Source organism: Falco rusticolus, chromosome 4 (genome assembly GCF_015220075.1).
Source record: "Falco rusticolus isolate bFalRus1 chromosome 4, bFalRus1.pri, whole genome shotgun sequence".
In the NCBI taxonomy this organism is placed as follows: Eukaryota; Metazoa; Chordata; class Aves; order Falconiformes; family Falconidae; genus Falco; species Falco rusticolus.
The window spans coordinates 3,401,721-3,429,258 of NC_051190.1; the positions used below are offsets into that span (position 1 = coordinate 3,401,721).

The window sequence follows — 27,538 nt, forward strand, 5'->3', positions numbered from 1 at the left end:
TACCTTAGCAAGCCGTACAGTGTTGCTCTTACAAGTTAGCAGAACTATCCAAAATCAAAAGCCTTTACAAAAACAGCTTTTACGAGTATCTGAAGCTGATGTTATGATCTTGGCAGAGGAGAGATTTTCTCTTTTTCTAGTAAATTTCCTTCCAGTTTGAATATCAAACTGAGTTTTGCTACCTTCTCGATGTTGGTCAAGTAAACAAAGCTGTCCTTTTTTAAGCTCTGTTTTCATTTGCCGTCCCTGATCTTCCCCTGCACTTCTGTGCATTTTCTTGAAATGACGTCCCTGTTTGCAGACTGGACAGAACTTCATTCATGAAAAGGAAACATTTCAATGCTCTGTTTGTGAGCCTTGAACAATTGGTTGTTACAAGGAATAATGAATTAAAAATAAAAGCTGCACTAAAAGGCATTTTTTTTTATTATTTCATCACAGATTTGATTTAAAATAACAAGGAAAAAATATACCAATGGTGTATATAGAAGGCATGGCTCTTTCTCTGCATTCCTTATTAATGTACAAGTCCTAATCGACACAGGTCTGCATCTGTGTTTTCTGGCTCATGTTATACGTGGAACACAGACATAAATGCAAGAGTCTGGAAATCTTTTTCAGCATCAGACCTTTTGTTGCTGTAGCAATCTGGATATGTGCAACTTGTATCCCCCCTATTATGAAGAAGTCGTTTCATGAGAGAGCAATGTAAGGTTTGATTAGAGAGGAGTAAAATACATCAATAGATTGATATACAGGACAGGACTGCTTAAAGGACTGCATATTTTGTCACTTCACAAATCAAGCTTAGGTTATGAACTGAAAAATCATTAACCTGATTTGAACCATTTCAATCCAGACTCATGAAAATTTATTTTGCTGAGGCTGAGATTTAGGTGTACACAAAGTAGCTTGTCATCTTTATAAAGGTGTGTATATTTTTCCCAGCAGCAGATTTATTTTATTTTTGAACAGTAAGAGGCCAGTTTTACAACTCTTAGTGGTCTGATTCTTCTTTTTGTTTTTCCTCTCACACACCACCCCCCCCCCAGACACACATTCAGTCACAAATATTCAGAATTATTAGAAATTGATCTCATTTTTAGATTTTAGATCCACACTCAAAACTGAACCAGGAATGTTGTACACAACATCCTGATTTAGTTCAAGCAGCTGTACATTGATGGTTTTTTTTTTCCAGTCTGAAGTTTTGGCTTCAGATCATAAGGTTGGATCAAAGTCCAGGACTAACACCTGAAAATAATTTAGACCTGTTAACATCTCCGTTCTTACCTAGGGAAACTTACTTCTTTCAGGAAGCTTTTCATGTGAGTGAAAGGGTAAAAAAGATGTGAGGCTGAAACCTTACACAGGAAGTTCAAGCTACAAGGACACCAAAAAAAAAAACCAAAAAACAACCCCAACATCAAACCCAACAGAAAACCAAAATGTAGCAGATATTTTAATGGCCCCTGTGGTCAGTAGTTCTAGGACTATTGATTTTCAAGTCTCATGTAAGGCAGAAGGACTAGAAAGTGATGAAGGAATTAATTGAGAGCCATTGATTGGTTTCCAGATGACATCACATGGCTATTGCTATAGGTGATCTAAATAGACCAATTTGATTACTGTTCCAGTAAAATTCAAATAATAAAGAAATATGCTGGGCGAACTGTCTTCTCTAACATCGAGCGTCAGGCCTACCTGCTCGATGGTTAATGAAGACACATCTTGGCTAAGATTGTCCAGAACAACACATCAAACTGCAGCTCCTAAAGACTTTTATCTAGTACAAGCAAACTAACTGTACAACAAAACTAAAAATATTATGCTCATAACAAAATTTAAAAATAATTTGTGACAAGTTAAAAATCAATTCACAATTATCTTGTAGGCAGAGCTGAGAATTAAATGCGTTCATTTGGATGTATAGATACATAACAATGCTAAAACTAAATCTCATACAGTAATTGCACAAATGCCATGAGACCTCATTTTAATTATGATCTTATATAGTATTGCCTTCAGCTACCCCTGAAGTAATCCAGTTGGTTTTTAGAGTCTTTCAAAGCCATCTGTACATAGGTGGAATATTTAAAGCATGATTACACTTAGAGAAGCAAACGGCCATAAGAGCCATTTATAAAACATTAAATATGTTCCCTGTAGGTGCCTCCACACCTGCTCAGCATTGGAAGGGGTAGGCTTGGGATGCGTTGTACACAGCAAGACCTTTCATCAGTAATGTGGATTTTAGTGACGTTTGTGGCCAAAAGGTTTCTCAACCCCAGCACGCACAGCAGGGAAGGCGGGCAGGTACACCGTCGTCCTGGGGTGTGGGGGTGACTCCTCCAAAGCTGGCACTTGAAACTGGCTGTTCTGCTTCCCACGCAAGTCCAACTCATGAGCAGTGTTTTGGTAGGCGTCTCTCTCATTTCTTCATTACGACATTGGTACAATCTCATCATTAAAGTGTAAAAGCCCAACAAATTTTGAAGCCTCGGCAGGACCCCTATTTTCTGGTAAACCTTCGTTCTGAAACAGTAAGTTTTGTCAAATTACTGTCAGAGTTTAGACAAAGACATATTTACATCATAGCATTTGAAAAGGATTTTATTAAGTCTGGAAATCCCTATACTCAGGAACATGCTCTCAGAAATGTTCAGCAATTTTAGTCTGTTTCTTAGAGGAGACAAATATTACCTGTAACTTCTAGTGATTTCAGTACAGTGTTTGAGTACCTGTTACCACTGAACAGTATCAGCAAGCATTAGGTCTCAGTCTGAACCGTCTTCAACATTTTTTTATTTTATATTGTTAGTATTTTTCATTGTATTAGGAAAATTCCCTTAAAAGAGTTTAAAAGAAACCCTAAGTTCTGTATCAGAGTTAGATTTTGATCTTGTGAAATACAAAGATTATTCCCAAAAGACATAGAAATATTCCTTGACTAACTTAAACAAAATAATCTTGTATCTTAAGTAATAGCAGAGAAATTATAGCCAAAGTGTTATAAATTTAAGCAGACTGAATACAGAAACAGTCTTTTTACTGTTTGCATAAATGGTCTGCGGTACAGGGCTTCTTTCACTTTGCTGTATGTGGTGATGTCACTTTTCCTTTAGTTTGATCAGTAAGCCATGATGTCATAGCAAATTATGTTGTAGTGCTGGTGCAGGATGAAAGGCAGCAGGATGAAACAGTGCCCACTCCCTGGTTATATCGTTATACAGGTAGCGCTTGCTGGTAAAAACCAGAAAAGTTCATTTATTTAGGATTAGTCATCGATTCCTTCAATTAATTATTGACACCTTAGAAAAAAAACCCTGGGCACTTTCTCGTCTCTGTCTAGCTATCTAGGTCTAGTACTGAACAACTAATTTCTGTTTTCTAGTAAAATGCAAGAAAATAAAGAGGATTGGGGGTAATCTGCTGTATTTGTTGATGTGTACAACATTAAGACAAGGCAGGAGACCTGACTGCAGTCAAATCTATCATCAGCTTCATCTCTTCTCAGTGGGAACTCTAATTTCACACAGGATTTCTAATTCTGGAGGGGCTTTATGTGCTGTGGATTGTCACAATCCTTGTTAATTTTTACTATGAAGCATTAGCATCTATCAACAGCCTTCTGGTCATTAATTACCATCATTGTTTCTTTCTTTTCTAACGGCCCCCAGAGACCCGTATTAAAAACACTAGCTCTCCTGTTGGCTGCCGTACGCACAGAGTCCCATGGAGTGAACTGCAGCTTCCTCCGCACTCCAGAGCCAGCTCCCACTGACTTTATATTTTCATCTCTTCCCTGGGACTTAGCAGGGGCGAAGGTGACCGGTCAGGTGTGGCACCCTTACAGATGACATGGGCAGAGGCAGCGCTGCCAGGTCACCTCTGCCCCACACTTCTTTTCAGCCCTTCCCCACTGTGCCTGCCCTCTTCTCTCACCGTCAGCCTTTTCCAGCACCGCAGGCCTGCAGGATAACCCCCCAGGAGCGCTGCCTTTGTCTGCCCTGTGCTGGTGTGTTATCTCCTAGCGCTGCTGTCTCCCCTCTGCTTTTCCATGTTTCACGAGGGGCAGCCCGGTGCATTCTGTTTGTAGGTTCCTGGGTACTGACAGTCAGTATTTCTCTGGCAGGCTGGAGCCTGATGCTTGTCGAGGAGCGCCAGACTGTGTTGCACGGGGATTGTCTGTACAGCTTTTTCAAAGGCTTTTTAATTCTAATGGGATATGCAACAGACACCTTGCTGTCCCTTCCAGCTGCCGAGCAGTTTGCATCCACACAGTGTCTTTTGGTTGCACTGCCTGCTCTGTACCTTAGCTTCTGGCAGTCTACAGAGCATATTTTTTTTTATCTATATCAATCTTATTTTCTCTCCGTTGTGACGAGCGAATCTTATTTTAGAACGATAGCAGGCAGAATTCTCCACGGTAATAGTATATCTGTTGCCTCCTTGATGCTTTGCTGGAGTTCTTTTCTCCTTAGTTCTCATTTGGCATTCCATTTATTTTTCCTCCAAACTACTTTTAGTTTACCTGATATAGTCACAGTGTACATCCTGTACAAAAACTGTACAATCATGTAGAAAAGTCAAAATTACAATAGTATTTCACAAAATAGATGAGCTTTCTTGGATTTAAAATTCCAGTGCCTCCACTACAGCCTGCTTCGACAGGGAGGGTATTTATAGCTGTCACTTCCTAAACACTACAGTAAAACAACCCCATACGGTTTGTAGTCACAGCAACTTGAGTCCTTTTCTTTATAGGGTAAGTTACTTGATTTTAGAGGCAGCATTTTGCTGAATACTTGGTAGAATGGTAGGAACTGAACGAAACACTGACATGCCAGGAATCAAAATATAATTTGTGTCTGCAAAGATTTTGTCTTCTCCAGAATTTCTACTAGAGATCTATGGGAACCACTCTTTTTGATTCACTGCCATTATACTTAATGTTTTCCTTATTAATGACAATTTCTGGTTTCATGCTATACAGGTATTGGTAACAGAAGATTTTTCTACCACCAGAGCACTTCTGTGTTGATTTAGATAGCTATTCTTTTTTAATTGAAAAACAGTTGTGGGGACAAAGGTATTTTAGATTGATTTCCTGGTTCAAACCTACTTGATAGTCTCACTTTGTACACGAAGATCATGTCAAAACTTGGATTGATTTTTATGATTACCAAGCGGATTGATTTCTGAAGTCTTATGCGGTGGTGTTAATGGCAATTGAAGGCGCTGTGTAAAAGGGCTGCTCAGAATTCCCAATTTTGCATCTAATCCCATTAATTTCAGTGGGGATTGAGGTGGCCCAGCATTTCCCTGAGGCTGATCTATATTGCACATATACTGTTTATAAGCCATTTTAACCCTCTGTTTTAAACAAAGAAATCACATTTAAGGTGCATTTGCCTGACTGTGGTTACCTGGCACACTAGTCAAATTAAAGCTCAACTTTTTATCCACTTGAGCTTTTAGATTTCTTTAATGTCTCTATTTCTAAAAAGGTAATGCAAACCCTATCAGATTCTCCTTGGGCTTGCCACTTGTTTAAGTATAAAACTTTACTCCGTACAGATAGAATTTTACACCTATTTCTTTCTGTCAAGGGACAAGGTAGTGGAAAATCTGGCTCGACGTCTCCGAATCATTCTTTGTGTTTGCTGAGAATAACAGCGATTTGAGCTTGATGTTTCTGCTTTTCTTAGTGAAGAGTGGAATATATTGGGCTACCCCTGCTGGTAATGGACAGCTTCTGCATGGCTAGGCCCACGCTTTATCTTGAGATTGTGTTTTCTGAAAACTGCATGGACCAGAGCAAGTACATCTTCCACTTGTTTATTGATTCAGGACTCTTCCTGCCTGTTTCTGGGAAAGAAAAAATGAATACAAGGCCACCTTCATTTTTTCACTTTTAATTTCCTTTCTCCAAAGTAAGCAGAGCAAAATTAGATTTAGGCTGATGCATATTCCACAAATAAATTACATGGAACTAGAGTGGTTAAATGAACTTTGCTTGGGCATTATTGGAAAGATAAATATTTAAACACTCAACTTGAGGTAAGTCATGTTTATGCAACATCTGGGGTTTTTGTCACTACTTCCTGCCTCCCCCTCCCCTCTTTTTTTCCTATGGTGGCTTTTCTAGTCAACTCAACCATGAGGGCATTAAAGCCAGGGTGAACACTACCTTCCAAAAAACTGTTTTCAGTATTGTGGCCAGCAGAGGGCTTTTTTTTTTCTTTTTTTTTTTCTTTTTTTTTTTTTTAGCAGATGATTTTGCCTGGTTTTATTTTTATATACAGCTTTGATTATATTTTACATTATATCTTAGAAGAATTCAAAGTAAATTTACAAGAATTCAAATTATATCTCTTGGAAATAAACCAGCTTATATTCTGTAACCCTAAGCATTGTTCAAAAATACTTACATTGCAGAAGACCTTAGAAACTTTTGAGCATTTTAGTGTATGAAGCTATAAATTTTAATGGTTTATTTTAAATTAATAGACTTACAGTGAAGAAATGGCAGCATGACACTCTAGAAAGCCAGACTTAAAAATTCCAGACATTTTCTGAGGTAGGAAAGGTTTGGTATTATTTCCATTACCTATAGAAAAATATAAACAATAATACAGATTAAGACTGTGAAGGTTAACTATATAGCTGATTACTGGCTACCTAAATAAAACTTCACTTGAGATTATAGAAGATGATAATGGTGCCTGTAGGTACTGTGTAAGTCTATCAACCTAGAATACTTCTTCTACAGCAAAAAGCATGATAAGCAGATCTATGAAATCTTTAGGTGGCCAGATATTAAAGATTAATACAATGAAATTATACTTATCTTTGTAAGCTCTTCGTACAAAGGATCTTCAATTTTAAAACATTGATGCAGATGAAATGTTAAGAAGCAATGAATAATAATTATCCTTGCTAGTGTGACGTCAATAAGAGAAACATTAAATTAACTGGCTTTTTAGATTTTCATGCTCATCTAATTAGGAGAACTGCTTCTAACTGTAAGTCAGCTTTACTATTATCAGATAACTTGCATGCATGAAATTTATATTCTCTTGAGTATGTTGGTCAGAAATTAAACTGAAGTTATCTATAATCATCAGAATATAGCAAATGGCATTTCATTTTCAAATTTGAACCTAGTGAAGAGTATACGGGCTTCGTAGTAGATAAAATAATAAAAGGAAGTAGTTTTAGTGACTAGTCATGGTGGCTTTATATAGAGGTCTCTGGGCACCGTTACCACCTAGGAAGATGTCCTAGAGTGCCAATAACCAAGAGGGCTCCTGGGCAGACAGGAATGGGGATGGGGTGCATTTTAGTCATTGAACCTAACATGACCAGGTGTGTACAGTTCTGTGATTTCAAAGTTTATCTTTAATCAGGCAATGCCTTCAAAAATTATTGTGGTAAAACTATGTCACATACTGCAACTAACTTATTCGACTCCATTCAGGAAAAAAAAGAAAAACAATTAAGTAGGATTTCTGACCAAGAGCTTTAGGTTTGGCTCGAGTTATAAAAGAATAAACTGACAAGGCAGAAATATGTTTGTAAGACAGGGATGTCAAATCTCTGATCGCTACACAAATCCTTAAGAGTGGACCTACGTTCACCAGACTAATGGTGCTGCCAGCTGCCTCTAGTTACAATGTGTGTTTTGTTTCTTTGTAAAACACAAGCTAAGTTTATTTTGTCAGGTTCACTGGAAGGACATGACTCTTGCTGCTACGTTCAAGTAACAGGATTTTTTTTCCCCTGCTGCTACACTGGAGCTGCATGCACAGTACACAAATTTCAGTTTAAAGGAAATTTCAGCAATTAATTCAGGAGGAGAGAAGTATGAAGTACTTCTTAATAAGAAATACTACAGCAGGCTAACGATTTTACTTTTTTTTTTTATTAAAGTGCATTGAAAATACAGGTAGCAGTATAGTGTAAAAATAGAGCACTTCTTCATGAGTACCACATTGATCGGATCAGTATCCCTGAGCTTTATAATTTTGTTAATTAACTGCTCAGAGGTCAAAGTTGTAGCGTCTATTTCAATAGCTTCCTTCCCACAGAGCAGGTTTTGTATTGTTCATTGCTTGGGGTTGTTTGTTGGTGTTGTGGGTTTTTTTCATTTAATGCCCAACTGTATCTTCTTGGTTCTTCTGCACATACTGCCTGGCAGTTCCGAAGCGGTGACCTCAACTCAAGCACCCCAGGCTTGGTAGTTGTTGGCCTGCCATGTATTGTAGGCCAGTGGAGATACCCAGGTGGTTTGGATGCTGCTAATGCTAATGACTTTTACAAACACTCTACGTTTGGATAACAAATGAAATCTTCCAGAAGAATATGGATTCCTTCCTTTTCTCAACAAGAAAAAAATTCTTGACCAACTTTTGAGAGGTCAGATACAGCCTTATCTTTAACTGTATTTTTCTTAATTTTGGGCTGTCAGGGTATGCTTAGTTTTGTTGAACGCAGCCAGTTTGGCAACTATAGTTACTTTGCTAGTCGCCTGTCAGTAGTATGGGAAACAAAAAGCAAATGGAAAATTGGAAATACTGTGTGTCATGAGTTCCTACTGTACTGTCTTTGTTCTTACTGAACTAATATGAGTAGATCCAGTGAAAAAGGAATGGCAAATCTGCAACAGCGAGAGGTGTTGAGGGGTTACTGTCTGTTTTATTATCAGTAATTTTAAAGAATTAAATAATATTACAGTTGCTGCTGCAAGTGGTTTGAAAGTATGAGTCTTGTACATTGGTCTCCAGTTTACCTATGGGGGTTGTGTGTCCAGACCTCAGGGCATTTAGAAACCCTACCAGTGAAGCTCAAGTCTGAGCCAGTTTGTCAGCTGCTCTCGTCCCATTGCAAGTACATGGCTGAAAAATCAAATCCACTCATTCCAGAAAAATCGCTCCTGTGAGGATTACCCCAATTAACTTGAAATGTGTTTATATGAAAAACGATATTAAGTCCAATACAGAATCCATTTCAGTGACATCCATACAACAACAGTAAAAGAATTCTTTTCAACTGGACTGCCTTGAAAAAAATAAAATAAATGATAGTTAGGTAAAATAAAGTGATAGTAAAGAGTTAAACAGCGTGCAAGTAAGCTCCTGAATGAAAAATCCTAATAGTTATTTGGATAGGGAAAAACAGACATGTTATTAAAAACACTGTATGTACTGTTGTATTTCCATCAGAGATTTAATTGCTTATAGCATTTAATCCGTCATTCTCCTTAGTCCTTGAACCTTTCCACAGTGCCGTTAACCAAGCCAGGTTAGACTTCTAACACTTAGACAGGCGTTAGCCCAGTCTGCCAAGAGGTTTTAAAGTATTACTGCTACGCTCACTAAGACTCACGTCAAACATGAGTGAGCTCCCAGGCTGAAGGTGCCCTGTGCTAACAACCATTTGATTTGTCTGGTCATTAAGTAAGTAGATTTAATTCACGCTATTAGTATACGACAGAAGCCATTAAACCATGTCATTTCAGCAAAGCAACTTCCATGCTAAATATTTCTCAGTTTGAAACTTAGGAATTTACTTCTGTTATCCAAGTTTTAAAAGGATTCTGCTTCAAAGATTCTTTACTACTGCTTTTTATCTGTGAAACGTAATCTTTTTGCTCTCCCGTGGAACATGTCTTCAAGTTCACAGATGAAAGTAGTTCCTACCAGCAGCTGCACCTAGTGGGACATGGGACATGGGACACTTCCCATATGTGGAAGTGATCTGTGCAACTTATTTCATGCTAAGGTTCTCTTGAAATGAGACTTCAATTTATTTCAAATACCGATGTAAGAAGTTAAAAACGCAGACACGAAAGCATGTAGACTGAATCTGTCTTTTTAGTATTTAGGAGCTGATAACTTTTTTTAATACTCAGTGACATTATTTTGATTAATGATATCGTATTAGCAAGTATCAGTAATGTATCTCCGTTGGTTTATATAGGGGTTCCTACAAAGACCCGTTTTTTCCAGTTGCTGCTAATCTTTATTATCAATCCAATCATATTCAGATAAACTATGAAAAATTGTATTGCATGCTTGACATATATTCTGTTTTCTCTCTAGTAACAATAGTTTATTGCATTGTTATTTAAGTTATAACAGAAGTCCTCTTTATCCTAATTTTTTAAAAAATATTCAAATGTATTTGATGTATGTTACATGTGTGTGCAAGAGTTCATGCAGTGTAGTCCATTTCCATTTCTCATACATATGAACTTGCCACATTTCTTAATATAATTTCTGTTGTTGGTCTTTTCTGATTGTTTTCCTCTCAACTTTTAATTATCACAGTAGAATTAATACTTTTCTGAATTTAAGAAAAACCTTGGAAAAATAAGTCATATGTTGTACAATGGCCCTTCCTCTTAAACAATACATTTCAAGGAGAACATGCAGTAAATCCTATTAGTATCAGCTGTGTTTAAAGCGGATCCGTTGATACATGCTAGCTCTTCTTCCAAGGTATCCCTCTACCAAGTAACTATAATGTAAATTAAAAGGAAACCCATGGAGCTGGTAAGTTTTCACTCACTATCACAGTTGTATTGTACCTCATGTTTACCCAAATGTCTAAGAAGCCTTGAGACTGCCTGTCATGTTAAGACTGAATTTAACATAAAAGAGCAGACTGGGAAGGGGGGAGGGCAGGACTCAGATCGGGTTTTCTGTATTTCCGGTAAGAAATTTCAGGTTTTGCTATTGCTTGACAGAACGATGCCATGCACAACTGGAAACCAGTTAGTGGTAGGGAAGCGACTGCGTGATGGCATGTGTCTAGTCCCCATGTGCAAAGGGAGAACTGTCGTAATTAAAGTAAGAGCAGGAATGAAGACGGCGCTGTTCAAAACCCAAAACAACTACAACTCCCTCAGCTCAGCCCTGGATTCATGGGCCGGTCACAGGCGTAGACAGAAACAAGAGAAGCACTGGGATGGCTTAAGATTTGTCTTCCTTTGATGCTACCTGCTTTTTCTTCCGTCTGATGTTTGAAATGCAACATGCAGTGCCTTTTCCGCCTGCTGCCAGCTCTTTTCTGTGTCTGTGCTGGGATGTGGTATCCCACAGGAAATCTTGGTATCAGACTCCACAGCAAAATGAACTCTATTGCCTCGGATGATGTTAGTGCATTTTTTTGAGGGAGAAAGCAGTTTCTTTTTTATTCTTTTTTAAGTTAGTGTTTGTTCCTGCGGCCTGCAGAGGATTCCACAGCTTTGGAATCATGGGATGATACGTGGTACTGTTAATTACAGGAGCGCCTTTTGTATCGCTATAGTTACAGGTCTGCCAGCATTTCCATTACAAAACCCGGTTCAGTGGTTTATAGCTCAGTCATAAAAATGTGGTGCTGCCCTTATGAATTTTGAGTCAGGCAATGATTTGTTCGCCCCCTCCCCAAAAAGAATTTTTTTGGGGGAAAAAAGTGGTTAAAATATGAAATATTAAAATATGAAAGCAACAAAAGACTAGATGTTGACTATATAGGACTTTGCATCCCTACAGTTTAGCAAAAATTTTAAATTTGCTGTATAGGTGACCTTTACTGTATAATGCTTTTGCAAGTGCTTTTGGATATTTTGAGTGTAATCAATATTTTTCATGCTTACATGCCTTAACTTAAATTGATCAAATTGAAACAGATCTGGAAAAAGCAATTAAATTTATTTTTGGATTTAAAGACCAACACTTGAAGTGGTTCCTACACAAGAGTCTAAATAAAAGACTTTCCAAGTTTTCATAGTTACTAATTCCTACAGTGTTAGTCTAAGTACCCAGAATTTCTGCCAAAAAAAAATGCAAGTTACTTTTACACAGGCACTGGAAAGTGGCAGCTACAGTTGTGCGTGTGACACAAAGCGCCAACAGATGTGTTTCAGAATGGTCTGCTTGCCTGTGGCAGTAATCCTTGATTTCAGATCTCGAGGATGCCCTGGCAGAAGATAAACATATATGACACTTTGCTTAACTAATGGATTAAACTAACTAGGATTGCAGTAGATTTTTTGTAACTGCAAGTCTTTAAATTGAATCTGGTGTTCTGAAAAGACCCACTAGCCCCAGCTTTCAGTTTGATGCAGAAATCAATGGAAAACCTCCATGGCCTGTGCTGCGTCGCTGACTGCTGTAGGACCCTGCAGTTTCATCAGGCTTTGAAAACTCTGCTGTGTTAAAAGAGTAGATCCAAAGATTCCTCCTTTTTCTTCTCATCAGGCAGAACAGAAACAGAGATTCTGTCAAAAACGAAGCAACTTGATTTTGTTTGCTTAGATGTCCTTTATATGTTAAAAAAAAAAAAAGTCCGAAGAAAACAATATTGCATCAGTATGCATTTTAGGAAAGTCAGAGTAAGTCCGTTAAGAAAAAAAGAAAAGAAAGAGCTTGATGTATTGTGCTGGGAATGTGACAGTAAGTAGTGCAGAGTATGTACCTTGCAGTGGATGACCACTTGTTCTCATGCAGATTAGCCTTTCAGCTGAAGTATTTTTAAAGCAGGCATCCTTAAATCATATTGAAAATAAATGTTTAAAATATAGGAAACGTGTGTGTGAATTTTAATTAGCTTTATGACCCTACAAATAGTTTAGGATGTTAGCAAAAGCCAAGTGACCTTCCTGTTCTTTATCTCTTGATCTTAATGTCAATATTTACAATCCCGTGACATTTTCCATGTATAGCTGTTTGTGTTTGTGCCTTTCTGTGCACTGTTGTGCAAAGCACAGTGAGATAAGTGTGAACTCCATTTAACCTCTTGACAATCCTTTCTAAGTATTCGGAAAATAAATTTCTCATAAAATCTCTTAAGAATTGTCAGCTTATTTTCTAAAGCATCAGGTTTGCCTTTGGTTGTATTTACTGTGTTAAAATTTGGTATTAAATGAAGGCTTCAGACCCCTTAACACTTACTGTTCTGCTGCTCCCCAGTTTAATTACAAGTTGAGGGTGGTGTGGTTTTTTTTTTTTTTCTAGTTATAATCCAGTTCTACTAAGTCCTTGTATTTATGCTTGGTTGATAGAGGTTCAATATATGTTCATTTTAAGTGGAAGAAAAAGACAAAGAAGGGCCAGCTGTACCCATGTCAGGGAGATCTAAAACTTCTTCACATGAATGATCTAAATAAACCTGGGTATTCACAGAACTTTCTGAGAGACAGAATCGTTATCATTTATTGAATAAAGCGTATTAATGTGCCTCTGTATATTCCATTTCCTAATCAATGGCTGAATTATTACTTGCATTCTATGCAGAAGCTGGAACCTTTCCTAGAGAAAGGATCTGCCTTTAAAGAAAGGGGGTTTTGGTGAATTAGACATCATTGCTTTCATAAGTGGTCACAAAAAGAATTTACAACCTTGCTAAATGATTGAAATCAAGGGGAAAAGATGATTGATTTGACAACAACGATTATAACCTTGGAGAGTGTGAATTTATGGGCCAGAAGACGCCACAGCAAAACATAAATAGGAAATAGCAGAAATTCAGTTTAAAAAGTGAAGTCAAAAGAATGACATACAAAAAAGTTAAGGTAGAAGTACATCAATTGCTTGTACTGAGAATAACACAGCACTCAGAAAACACACACGTAATTCATCAGAACACACAGTCTGTAGTAACAGTTCAAATAACAGCATGGCAAGAACAGCTTTGGCTGCATTAAGGTCATGCTTAAATAGTTTTCATAAATGATGTAGTTTATTCATTTAACTCGTGGCTGCTATCTCTAACATGTCTTTTTTGTTTCCCCCCTTAGCTAACAATGCCAACTTTTCCTGTTGTTGTGAAGATCGGACATGCTCACTCAGGCATGGGAAAGGTGCAGATGCTACTTACTGCATGTTAGGAGGCTGGGTGTTTGTCTAAAATAATTTGCATGTTCTTTCATTTCCTGGATATTTTAAATTTTCACTGTCTAAATTCTGTCTTGGATCCCTACCCTTGCAAATCTCTGCTTGTATATTATTCAAGAAAGCATCTCTTTTTAGGAAAATATTAAAATGTGTCATATATTTTCACATTGGTGCCTTTCCAGTTTATGCATTGTCCTATATAGGATGTTCTTTGAAACATCCCGAGATGCTTTCTCGAAGCAGAACCTTATCTATTAATTTAGTTGACTGCAGTGAAACTATTTAAGAGTCAAGGTCTGTTTGCACAATCCAATTTTTTGGACCTGGGAATATAGGAAGGTTTTGCCTTAGTTCTTTATTAGTTTCAGCTTGATACTGAACTTTTATTCATTTCCTATCTTAATGTATTCTCTCTGATTGTTTCATACCACTATATAACTGCTGCTTTCTTTCTCCAAAGTAATTGCATTTCAGTGGTGAGTACAGTTGTTTTGATATCACTTATCTCACAATGGTGCTTCAATGGGATATGATTTAAATCCCGCTTTCATTGATATCAGTGAATATTTCTAGTCATTGCAGATTAACCACTTTCTTTCAATGAAAACACTTCAGTGCTTTAAGTGTTTTAGATTTTAAAATAAATCATCAGAGAATAGTTACATTTATCATCTTGAATCGCCAAAAGGTCCATGAATGTATTTGCCGCTAGCAATAGAAATAGAGAACTGGTTTAATTGTATTTTATTCAGTAATTGTGCAAGTTGTACTGCATGTTATGTTTTTTTGCCTATGACTGTTTTGCTTTATTTCGTACTTAGTAAGCAAGTGGAAATCCAGCAGCCACTTTAATTGAGAGCAGAATTAACCACCAATTACTTAAACTGCAGGTTTTGTGGATTGCAATATGTGAAGTGTTAGAATATTTATACTGTACTTTCAATATTCACCTCTCACAGGAAAGGGAAATAATGTACAGAAATATTCAGCATGTCAAATGTCTAGAAATCAGATATTTTAGGTATAAAATATTTTAAATCCTTAAATAATAAATACCAGTCTTTTGTAGCAACATGCTTACTGTCAGAGTCCAAATAAAGGTTTTCCTCACATCCCAGTCCTCCCTAAAGGCATTGCTAGGACTAGTGTTTCCACTGGTCATAACTAAACTTGCATATGCTATAAGTTTTCAGAAACTAAGTTGAAACCAGGCATTGTGTCTGGTTATGTGACTCTCAAATGGCAAATTACTCTGTATTCTCTGTCTGAGAGTTGAGAGCACGTACTTAGTCCTTATGACTTCTTTTAGCTTCCCCAGACTCCATTTAATACACAAGTCCCATCTCACAGCTGTGGCAGTCTGGCCTGCAGGTTCCGTCTGAAGTACCAGGTGACAGTGGGAGCAAACAAAGCACCAGGCTTGGAAAGAGTTGCAAACTCTCCTAATACTGGAGAGCATGAGAAATACTAATCCCTGCCTCCTTTCCTCACCGTTCTGAAATGCAGTTTGGGTCAGTGTGTTGGAGTTCTAGTTTCCCTCTCCCATTAGCCCTAAGACTTCTCTTCTGAGTCACCTTTTCTCCCAAAGCCAGCCAGCTTCCTATAAGTCAACCGTAGCGATGTGCCCTCCCTGTCCAAAAGTAACACCTCTGTCCTCCATCTGTCCTCTAAAGTCTCCTTCTCCCTCTCCCCCGAAATGAGCATTCCCCACTTTTCCACCTCCCTCTTATTTCAGGATGTTAAAGTTGATGGGTTTAGTACCATGATGGGTTTAGTACCATTCACCATCTTGGCACCATGTTCCACAACTAGGAAATCCTACTTCTAGAAGGCTGGCTCCTTGCAGAGAAGTGGGAAAAATAAGAAAAAACTGGTTCTGCTGTCTTGAGCCAACCCTCTTTGCTCCATGTGAATGTGCATCCATCAGGATGAAGGAGCCTTCATCCCCTCCCTGCTGGGAGGTACATGACGTGACAGTCCATGATGGGCTCCATATGCACTGTTACAATGAGCAATTTACAGAATCAGCAAGAATTCTGTATAAATTAGCATTGCATATTATCACACCTTGAAAAATTCCAAAGCCTGCAGATCTAAAATTAACAATCACTACTTAAAAGAAACAATTGAAAAGCAAAATAAAATTCCACTGTCTGCAAATTGCTTTCTACAGATAAACAGGTAATATTTTGCCTAGAAAAATAGATACTCTTGATACAGGAATGTTACAGAATCTAGAAATCAGATGATATATCCTCTACTTTTTTTTATAAACTGGTGCTATCAGAAACATACTTCTCATGAATGCCATTTGCAAATGAATTCTACATTTTATTCCTAATCACTCTTTTTTTCTTTTGTATATGCTGTTTATTTGTGGTATGATGACTACAGATCAAGGTAGACAACCACTACGATTTTCAGGACATAGCCAGCGTGGTAGCACTTACTCAGACCTACGCCACTACTGAACCGTTCATAGACTCCAAATATGACATCAGGATCCAAAAGATAGGCAGTAACTACAAAGCATACATGTGAGCCAAAAACTTATATTATTTCATCCTTTTGTTTCAAAATCAATAAGCACCAGTACGTTTAAGAATGTTGGCTGAGCTGATGTGGTGACTATGCCTCCATTGTCATACTCTCTGGAAAGACAGTATTTTGGACTTTCTAGATTTATCAAAGGTTTTTAAGTTGATTGTGACTGGGAGGAGGAGGATAAGACAACAGGTGAGCCTGCCAGAATGGGTTTCCTGCTAACCTTTGTTTATATTTTTAATTTCAAGAAAGGAGCAGTTGGAAAGGGATTTGTTTTTCTAGCAGACTTGTTAAATCAAATTCCTTTGTATCTTTTCACCAATTTAGGGTAAAATTTTCTTCTCCCTTTAAGGACAGTTAGATGACATTCATTCACACAAACGTGAATTATAACGCTTCAGTGTAACAAAGTAATCTCCCTTTAACATAATGCATGTAAGAAAAATTCTGATTTTTCAGTGGCCTTTGCATGTATAGATGAAAATCTCTTCTGATTTTAGATTCCAGGTGTTTGTTTAAAGATCATGACTATACAAGAGGCTAAAGGGGTATTTCGGTTTCATAGACGACATTAAGCTAGAGCAGCGAAACAGGTTATCATGTAGTAGTTGAGCTGTGGTAACTATGTTTATTCATATTTTTACTCTGTTTCAATTGCCAAGCAATGTAATCCGACATACACTCATTTTATTCACCTTTTTAAGATAAATTAGATCATCTCATGTCTTTGTTCCCTCATGCTGGCAATTCTGGGGCAGGAAAAATGAAACAAAACATGGATAAAAATACACATGTGCATTTACATATGCACACACCCCTACACAGGCGGAGATACTTCCTTAGGAACTCCTATAACATTGGAGGGATCGGAGGTTTCTTATATGTTGATGGTTGTCAGGAACAGGTGCAGTCAAGTTCTTTATCAGTGAAAACAATGGAATTCCAAGCAAACCATGAATACAAAGAGAAGCAAAAGTTGGAGCTGTGTTAAAATGCTTTAAAAGTTTTATAATATTAAAGACAGGGCTAGCATCAAGTGTCAGGTAATTTAGGAACCTAGAATTTAGAATTCTACAATTTCTAATCTGTAAAATTAGAAATTTTACATTTATTTTCTTAGAAAAAAATCTTTTCTGTCTAAAAAATATATATTAGAAATTATTTTTTCTAATAAAAAAACTGTTAGAAAAAAAAAGCCAAGAAGCTTAAGAGAAAGTAGAACCTTTTGCATGCGGTGAGAGGAAGGGGCAAAATATATCTCCTTCGGTTGATATTGGAATGCCACATACTCATGCCTCCACCCCTGAGACTTTGCTGTCACAAGGTCAAACTGTGTGAGCAGCTGCTGGTCTCTCCTGACATGTGACTTGAAGGGGTATTTGAGAAAGAGCACCAAAGATGAGGCCTTTCAAGAACAACTCAAGTAGTCCAGCTGCCGCTGACTGTACATCCGAGGAGCCTCAAGAAAACACAGAACTGGGTGGAAATACTGTTCACATAGGTCAGATCCATCCAGCAGCATGGACACTCAGTCTTCTGCTTTATTTTGAACTATCTTAAGTTTTGCGGAAACAGTGTGTTGGAAATTTGAGTTGTACACAGCGACAAAGGCAGGACACAGAAATAATTGTGAGGGTTGAGAGGTTTCTGCAATCCTTCGCTGGTGACTTTCAGCGTTCTTAGCGATGCAGCGCAGCAACTCTGTAACTCGAGGTTCCTACAGGATTTCAGGTGTGTTGGGCCTACCCCATCTCTCCCTATATGCAATAAGAATCATAAACAAATGCTTCTGAATGATACAGCTTTTACCCTCTGGCTTCTCCGGGGAAGTTAATTCTAGTTCTGCTTGTTTGTCTTACACTGGTGTTCCAGACTGTTGGCTTGCACTGGATTTAGCCCTGTGTCTGGAGACATGCAATACCGCCATACTCCTGCATCCCAAGGTCTCCTCTTTCCTACCTGTCCAAATCACAATTTGGTCCAGTCCCACCGCTTTCCCCGACCACCACTTTCTGTCTCTTACCCCTCATGTCTAACTTTTTCTATTGCCCCAGGTTCTCCCTTTCCCCTTTTATTCTGCTCAGGGTTGTTCTACGGCCTTGTTCTCCCTCTACTCCCAGTTACCAGTCACCCTTCTTTCTCTGTCTCAGACCTTTTCATACAACTTCTGCCTCTTCAAGGCTGCAATAGTACTTTTCTTTCTTGGTTTTTTTGACAGGCAGATTCCTTGTGTTGTGCTGCCCACCTCTCCCCTCCCCTGTTGTTTATAATGAACGTAGTGGAATGGTCTCTCTCTTGCAGCTCCCAGCTGGCAGAGTCATAGGAACAAGGCCCAACACCTCATGGTTATGACACACTGCCAGATACAAGTTAGTAACTTGATGGTTCACTCCCTATGGTAAAAATTGGACATTTCATAGGAGAGCACCCTACATTTTTTTCCTTGCCTTGAAATTTAAGTGCTGTTCAGTGTCTAGAATAATTTTGGAAGAGTCAGCCATGGTAAATTTACCATTTTCAAATATAAACGTTTCTTCTTTACAGAAGAAGCAGTTGGCCTAAGGAACAGCAAAAAATAAGTTAAAATGACAGCCTGTTCCTCCTACCTTTTATTTATTTTTAAGTTTCTACTCAGAAATTACGGGTTCATCCAAATGCTAAAAGCCTAGCAATCATTTTTTCTCTAGATTCTTTCACACAGTTAAATCACACCAAAAAATGAAATACCAATCCATTGTTACAAAGCATCATGAAAAGGAGAATATTTACCAAATGTCTGAAAAAAATCTTCATGTGTGTACATATACATTATGTTAGTAGAATAATGTTTTACAGCTGGTTCCCATTTTGTTCTGTGACACAGGAACAGAGTACTTAGAGAGCCACCACAAAAAGTACCAGCTGAACATTTGTTTTTGTAGTTTAAAGAGAGTTATTAAGAGCTTCAGTTTTAAAATTCTGTGGGAAATTGTGGTATAAGTGGATCCATGACTCACAAAACATTGGTGCTTATCATCTGTCAGTGGAGATTATAGCCAAAATGCAGCACTGGATCCCTCTAAATACCACAGCTCCCCAAAACGCTTTGTGACGCATACTTAACTACACTTTGGTACCATTACAGAATTCATCTGACTTCAAGGAAATAGACTTAAAAGGGTCACATACAATGAAGAAAAACAGAAATACAAACCCACTGCATCTAAATCTCCTCTCCAAAAGCAATACTCTGAATCCGTAACTTCATGCACTTTGATCAGAAGAGCAATAAAACTGAAGTAGAGCACATCAACCGAAGGACAGTGCTATCGAATCAAAGCTCTAAGCAGGCTACCTACACAAGAATTGTAGCTAGACATTTCTGCATATTTTTCTGATGACAAGTCCCCGTCCCAACAATTTGGATTGCTTACTTTAAATGGTATTAAATAAAGCAGAAGGGTGTTGGAAAAGGGGAAGCTCAAGTTACTATGAATTGTTTATGCTAATCATAATTCCTTTTCCCCCAATTTTAAAACAGTTGTTCCTTCTTTGCAAAAATCAAATCAAGTGGAAACATGTGAAGCCTAATTATAAAGTACACAGAAGTGTTAGGAGTTGTTTCCTGTATTATCCAGTATTTTATTTAGTAAAAGAGGAGGGAGTAACAATATGAAAGACCCTTAGCAATTATCAGGACAGAAGTGAAAAAGGGTGGGAAAACTACATATTTCAGTAGAAGAAATCATGTATGAATTACAGAAACCACATCTGAGGTTTAAGATGACAGTCTGGTTGGGTACTTCTGTCTAATGGAACCCCTGTTGTTTTGGAGTTCTTCTGTGTCATGGCCCTGGCATCAACAGCTCCAGGCTACAAGCTGTTGAGATGACACCAGTCAGGTCTGTGTCCATAGCAGCCCTCTGAGTCCTCATCTGGTCCCTACGGTATCCTTGCAGCCAGCCAAGCATCCAGTCACGAGGCTTCTTCAGGTCCTGCAGGGGATCTTTCACGCTGTGGAGTGAAAGCATGGCTTAAAGCAAACCATCTTTTCTTCTCTAGTCAGTAGTGCTGGTGTGACATCTGTGCAGGTGAGGAACCTGAACCAAATACTGGCTGAAAGTCTTCAGGGTGATTATTTTTTTTTGGTGTGATGTGGTCACATCTTGCTTCCTAAAAAACACCTTAAATAGTAGATGCTGATGAATACCTTTAAGTCTGCAACAGAGTTGAATTGAGATTTGTGAGAAGTATTATCTCTCTGATGCAGAATATGGGTTGAGTAGTAATGAACTTAAAAATTTAAATTTGTAAGTAGACAACTTTATGTGTAAATAACACTTGAAAAACTGAAGCAGAAATCACAAAATAGCCTTATTATTGGGCAAAGTTACCTTACACACAGCACTCAATATGCATGTTCCCCTTTCACTGCTTCCTCCCACATCAACAAAGAACGTGGCATCTTAGAACAACTTGGTGCTTTAAAATTCAGCTAACTTTATGAGACTCCCATAGAAAAATCAACATTCCCCCACAATTGCTACTGACCCTCATAATTAGGTTAATAGAAAAATGGAGAGAAAACTATAGCTGCTGCCTGATATATTTTTAATGCATTACAGATGTTCCCATTATTTTACTAACTGGAAACACTTCATAATTTGTATCCTTAGCCTATTCCCAGTACAGCATTTAGGTTTCAGAAAACAGTAATCTTCTCAGCCCTAGTAGCAGTCCTAAAGTCTAAGGAGAAAAAAAAAACAACTTTATACGAATCTTTTTTTTTTTTTTTTAGAGATTAAATAGAAGATGGTATACTCTAGCCCTGACATAAAAAGTTTAGATTATGTTAGTAAACTAACAAAGACTGAAAACTGGAAGGGAAACCAAAATCCAGTCTAAAAGAGATCTGATACCACTTCAGAAATGTTAAAAACATAGATATCTTGATTTTGAAGTATTGTGACCTAACCCTGTAGTGGTATGGATTTGAAATGAGAAGCTGAACCTTCATCTTCTTGACATTTACAGTAACGGTATGTTACAGGCTATTCAATACATGCATAACTGATAACAGCTTATTGCAAACACTTTCACTTAATCATGGTAGTTGGCTGGGTTTTTTTAAAGTATTACTGACAATTGCAATGCCTGTTAGAATCCTTTGCATTTAAAATGTTCTGTTACAAGCTGCCAGATATGAAAAACGTGTAAATACTGCTGTAGTTTCATGTGAAAATCAGAGTAATTTAAGAAATAGTAAATATAATACCACTGGCTGCCTTTGTAATATTTTCCCCCTTTCAGGAGAACTTCTATATCCGGAAACTGGAAGACAAACACGGGCTCTGCAATGTTGGAACAAATTGCTATGTCAGATAAGTAAGTCGAGTCTCTTGTAAAAGGTAATTAAAAAAAATTAATGGAATTTTATTTTAAATTATTTTTTAAAAAATCGCATTGTCAATTTGCAATTCACAGTAAATGCATGTCTCCCATTTCTTTTGGAAAAAAAAGTCCTTGAATGAAATGAGAGAACATGAGCCAAAATTTCCATGTGACTTGACTCAGAGTTAACTACCGAAACTAAGTACTAGCCTTAGGTGCTTACGTGCACCCTTGGGTTCCTACGTCCGTGTCTGCACTGAGAAAACTACTGGAATTCCCTTCAGAAAATTTGATTTTTCAGATTCAACCTGTTAGTCATTTCCTCTCGTTCATTTGCCCTCTTTTACCAAACAGTCTTACCCCATGCCACCATGCTTTTAACCTTTCTCGTTCTACATCATCTATTGTAACCAAGCAGTCTGGTCTTAATTTTGCCTATTTAAATCACATTTCTCTTTTCTGGCTTTCATTCCTGCTAAATTATTTATTTTTCATTTTTGAAATTTCCACGAAACTGCACTGTGATTTGCTGGAATATAATGAAGCTTATTTCCCTCATGTCATCATTCCAGCTCTGTACTTTGGTTTTCTGTGCTTTTCTTTTTCTCTCCCATCCTTATGCTGGATACTTTTTGCAATCCAGTCAAAAACATTCTCCTTGTAGTATTATTTTGAAGCTCAGGTCTTCTTTTGACGTGATTCTTCTCTCAATACTGTCTATTTGCTCCAAGCTCCTCCACAACATACAGACCTCTTTTTCCCTGCAAAATAAATCTGTGAGGTTTTTTGATGGCTATGAATTTTCTCTTGTTCAGTTTCTCCAAAGGTTGCTACCAGTGGAAGCTGAAAAAAGTCTGTATAATAAAAGTGTGATTTGAAAGGTGTTTTAAAGTTCAACAGTAGTCTTTTTCTGGTGGTTTTTGGGAAAAAAAAAAAAACACCAAACTTAATAGTCTTTTGTTTTTTTTTAAAAAAAGTCTGGAACCTACAACTTGGTCCTTCCTGTGAGCTGAGGGAGACACGGGAACTGAACCATTGCTTGCCCTGGAAAGGTGAAAACAAATAAGACAGGAATTACAGCTCCCTGCTGTCCAACCCCTGTCTAGACTGTGTCCTCACTGATCTCCCCTCTGGGGATGGAGTGGAGCCACATTATTTTCTCTTTCTCGTTCCCCTCCCACCTTCCTTTAGAAAGTGAGGTTATGTCTTCACTGAGAGGGAAAGTGTGCTGTAGTGTGTGTAATTACAGTCCGTGAGCTGTTCCTCTGTAAAAACACAGGCACTCGAGATTTGCTGTAAGGAAAACTAAACACTATCTAGTGTGGGTAAGGAGTGCGGAGGGCCAGCCGGGCCTAGCGGCCTCGCTGCAAATGCTCTGTGTGCTCTGCTTCTGCTGCTGGCTTTGGATGTAAGATAATGAGAGCCTCATAGGTATTTTCCCGTTAAAAAACACTAGCTGACAAAACTAAACTTCTTTTACGCTGATGAAGACAAACGCGTAGAAAATTTGTGTTATTTTGTATTATGCGGATGTTTTCTTATAACAGAAAGGGGTACGTATCACATAGCCCCTCTTTTTGTTCAATTACCCACTGAGGCGAGCAAAGCAGAGCAAGGAAGGGAAGGGAAAACTGAAGTTTTCTGAAGAGTTGAAGTAGTCTAACGGCATACCAAAAGCAATCAAATCTGATGCATGTGCATTTCATTTATAATAAGTGTCACGAATTAGGAAGAAGTGTTCTGAAAGCACTGCCTGAGTTGACATGGTTGATTGAATACGAATCTGAGTCTAGAAATGTAGAAAAGCAAGAAGAATGTGGCACAGGAAGGGACAAGGACGAGGCAGAGAACAAGCCCAATCCAATGTTACACGTTCTTATTGATGCCTGCGTTTCAGAGAGGCACTGCTTCCCAGATAGAACCAGAAGAAGAAAGACCTATACCAATTATGCACACCTCATCTGGCACACCAGATATTTCATGTCGCACACCTGAGGAACAATACTTTATGACCTGACAGTTCTAAAGCAGCTGCTGCATGCTGTATTTGCTCTGGGAAAATAAGAGCCACGACCTCTTGTCAAACCTACTGTGCAAGCCTGGGGTTTAAAACACTGCAGGCTAGTCCATCCAAGACTTCTCCTTCCAAATGAAACTATATTTTTCCAGCCCTGTGTTTGTTGGCAGAAGATAGACTATTAAAAATACTTTCATAGATCTGATTGATGTTTTGGTACTTTAAAGAAAATGTCATCTTTTTTTTCATACAAACTCCAAATACTTACTGTTAATGATGAGTTTTGCTGTCCACATGTCTTTCCAAGATACATGTTGGTTTTTTACAGCAAAAAAAAAGTTATTTATAAGCAAGTGCATGCAAGCAGTCGAGTCAGTCAGTGCATCTACAGATGTTGAAATTGTCAAGCATCCAAAAAGCCCTCTCATTTTGGACAAAAAACTTGTTTCTCACAGGAAAAAAAAATATTTTCATTGCTAAAATATTACCATCAGGATCTTTTCAAACAGTTGTATCAATTTCTTTGTATTCTGCTCAAAAGAAAAAGTTTTCCACTGGAACAGACTTTATGTAAGAAAATATAAAGAATATGACCTAACAAGTTTGCTTGGAAAGGATGCTATTACTGAAAGTATTTATGTATGAGTAAGACTTTCAGTCCAGGAACCATTTTCCTTTGATCCTGTAGTGAAGTCAAATGCTATGTTTATTACATCAAAATTTTTGCAATGGAAAATACTATGATGTGGTAAATCTATCATCATGGCTCAAAGGCTGGAACAGGAGAGAGCAGGAGAGGGTCTGTAAAAGGAAATAGCTCTAATTTACACTCAAATGCTAGCCAGTGAAAGAGAAAAAAGTTCATGATAAATGGTTGCTTTAAAACTGGGGGTTTTTTGAAGCAAAATGTGCCCTTCAGTTGGTAGAGCTGCCTGTATAACCTTTCAGGATCATATCAGAGCTTACTGCTGCCCGTGCGCAGCTATGCTATCAGTTAATGCAAGTTCTCAATGTGGTTTTGTGCCCTATGAGCCACCTCTTGCCATTGAGCAACATACAGAGCTCATGTTGCCTCAGAACGCTCTCAGCAAAGCGCTGCGCTCCCTGTTATGTCACTAGCAGTTCTGCTCGATCACAGGAATTGCCTCCCTCCTCTTCTAGTAAGTCCCACTTTGTTCCCTTGTTAGCCAGATGATCTCTCTATCCATAGAGAAAGAAAAAGAATTTGTATTATTGCACGTAGAATGGGTAAACTGTCCATTCCTCAGTCCGTGTTTCTTAACATGAAGTTAGAATATAAACAGAGCAGTTCTTATGTTCAGTCCTGTTAAACACCAGCCTTTTTAGGGGTTGTAGAATTCCTCAGAATTCTTCAAATTTCAGTTGAATTTTGCTGTAGTTGTCTATAACCCTCCATGAAGAATATTGTCCTTGCCTGCATGCTACGTAACTTTTACGGAGTGTCATCCATCTGTTTCTCTTGTGTCATCTTAAGGGTTGTTTTGTCTTGATTTTTCTTTTGCCCTGTTCAGTGATGTGCCTGTAAAGCTATCATTGCTACTTTGGAACACAGCTGGGTCCATAATTTAAGAGAGCGACTCTCATTCTAGTTTTCCTGATAAAAGAATAAAGCCCATCCGTGATTAAGTACACTACCAAGCACAGTAAGCAAGAGGACCGTCACACTTGAAGCTGTGCACAGATGCACAACTCTGAATTTCACAGGAAAACAGGAGCCCTGTTCCCTACTTCCTAAAAGCCCTTGGCATCACTGAAGCCACGGAAACTGGTCAGATGATAAATCCTCCTTCTGTGGAGTTCTCCCACAAAGTACAGCCACAACTAGCAAGCTGTACTAGTGTGAGGACACTGGGAATGCAGGGTGGGGTACAGCTAAAAAGCTCTTCGTGTTTCAGCGTATCTTATGTTTGGGTTACTCACAGTTTAGAGCAGTGACATGTTGGGACCAATATAAACTGGGACAGAATCCAGCATCCAGCATAACACTAGGTCAGGATACAGACCACAGCTTTTCTGGATCCTACTGGGGAAAGCAGAGTAACTGAGCCGCTATCTCTAAGCTACTGTTTTGGGAAATACAAATTCAGTAAAACTGACAATGTAGTGAAAACTCTGAATGTACAGCAAATGTTATATAAAACACGTTGTTAGGTAAGCCTACAGAAAAACAAGAGCCTGATGAGATACTCACAGAAAAAAATATTTTTATGAAACAGGTACAAGCTTTGGGTTGACACCTGCTCTGAAATATTTGGTGGTTTGGACATCTGTGCTGTTAAAGCTGTACATGGAAAGGATGGAAAAGATTATATTTTTGAGGTAAGCAATCCCACTCTTTTCACTGTATGCTTTTATATATTGCAAACACCCAAGTAAAGAACATTTTTGATAGTTAGGCACTGGCTTATTTGTGTTTCAGGAAAGGCTGTGTATTTTTGAGCAGTGTTTAAATCATAATACCAAGCCACATGCCCAAGTTAGTGGCAACACTTGCTGGAAAATGTAACCATATATATGGTAATGTCTTTTTGTGTTTGAGGAAATGTACACAAACTACAAAACAAAACCAAATGTGGATGTCACATTTTCCCAACCCTTATGATTTCTTTCCTGAGCAGGCTTACCAGTTTTTCCTGGAAGGCTTATAGATAGCACTATCCTAAGGGAACCCCAACAAAATTATACCTTTATATGGAAAGGGAAATTAAAAATGAAGTGGAAACAACTTTACTTTTTTTGAGCCTAAATATTATCTTTAAGATCTGATTCCTCATGAATCACTGGTTTCTGCTGCAGGTGATTTTGAAAAGGTTAAGATTTTCATTTACCTTAAGTTTATTATGGATAAATAGACCTTTGTCTGGCCATAAAACAAGCCATCATCACTTGCCTGTCACGCAAATCAGTATTTCTTCAGCATCTTCCATGTTCTTAGAATTTTATTCATGAGGTAGGCAAGTATATTCAGCATCTCCCCACTCCAAAAGAGGTGGATATTTGCTAAAGCAGAAGTCAGAGTGTTTTTTCTAAACCATGAGACTAACCTGGAGGTTTTGGATTAACCCTTTCTAGTTATTTGTGTCTGTTTATAACAGAAAAGCTTTGTAGAAGTAAAAATCTTTGTTTGTCTGAGTGTTAAACAGCTCTATGTATTCTATTGCAGTTTCACAAATTTGTTTATCACTATTGCAATTGTTAATAATCCCCAAATCACTCCATGGCACTTCAAAGGACAGAGCAGCTTGCAGCATTAAACCTTCAGCAAAACAAACAGAATTAATAAATGCCTCCCGAGGTGCTGAGGGTGATGTCAAGAAATCCTGTTTCCACAGTCTGCCTGGCCAAATTATAACTTAATGGGTCTTTTGTATCAAAACTCACTGTAGCATAAAATTAAGGATTCCATACTAAACCTCTGTTGCTCCTTCATAGAGTGCAGTCTTTCCCCTCCACCGCACCCTGAAGTTCCTGGTAAATCTGTAATGCCTGACCCAATGAAATCTGACTGAGTTTTGACAGAGTGAAAGAAAAGCATTTTCCTCTTTCTGAAAACAGACCACTCTGACTGCCGCTGATACAATATAGAGGAAATTCCTGGAAATAAGATCTGTCACCGGTGCTACTTCCTAGCTTGGCTGTAGCCACAGGTGGATCTCGGTCATTTCCACGTACTGGGAAGGTGTTGATGTCTGCTTATAAG

General features: G+C 38.1%; 1 protein-coding gene across 1 annotated transcript in view; it reads left to right on the top strand.

Annotated features, from left to right (window-relative positions):
* Positions 1-27,538, top strand: part of SYN2 (synapsin II) — a 191,001-nt gene that overhangs the window by 129,243 nt on the left and 34,220 nt on the right. The window contains exons 6-9 of the mRNA XM_037385295.1: positions 13,790-13,852; positions 16,281-16,423; positions 21,720-21,794; positions 26,055-26,157. Coding sequence (XP_037241192.1) covers positions 13,790-13,852; positions 16,281-16,423; positions 21,720-21,794; positions 26,055-26,157 — 384 coding nt within the window. The remainder of the gene's footprint in view (positions 1-13,789; positions 13,853-16,280; positions 16,424-21,719; positions 21,795-26,054; positions 26,158-27,538) is intronic.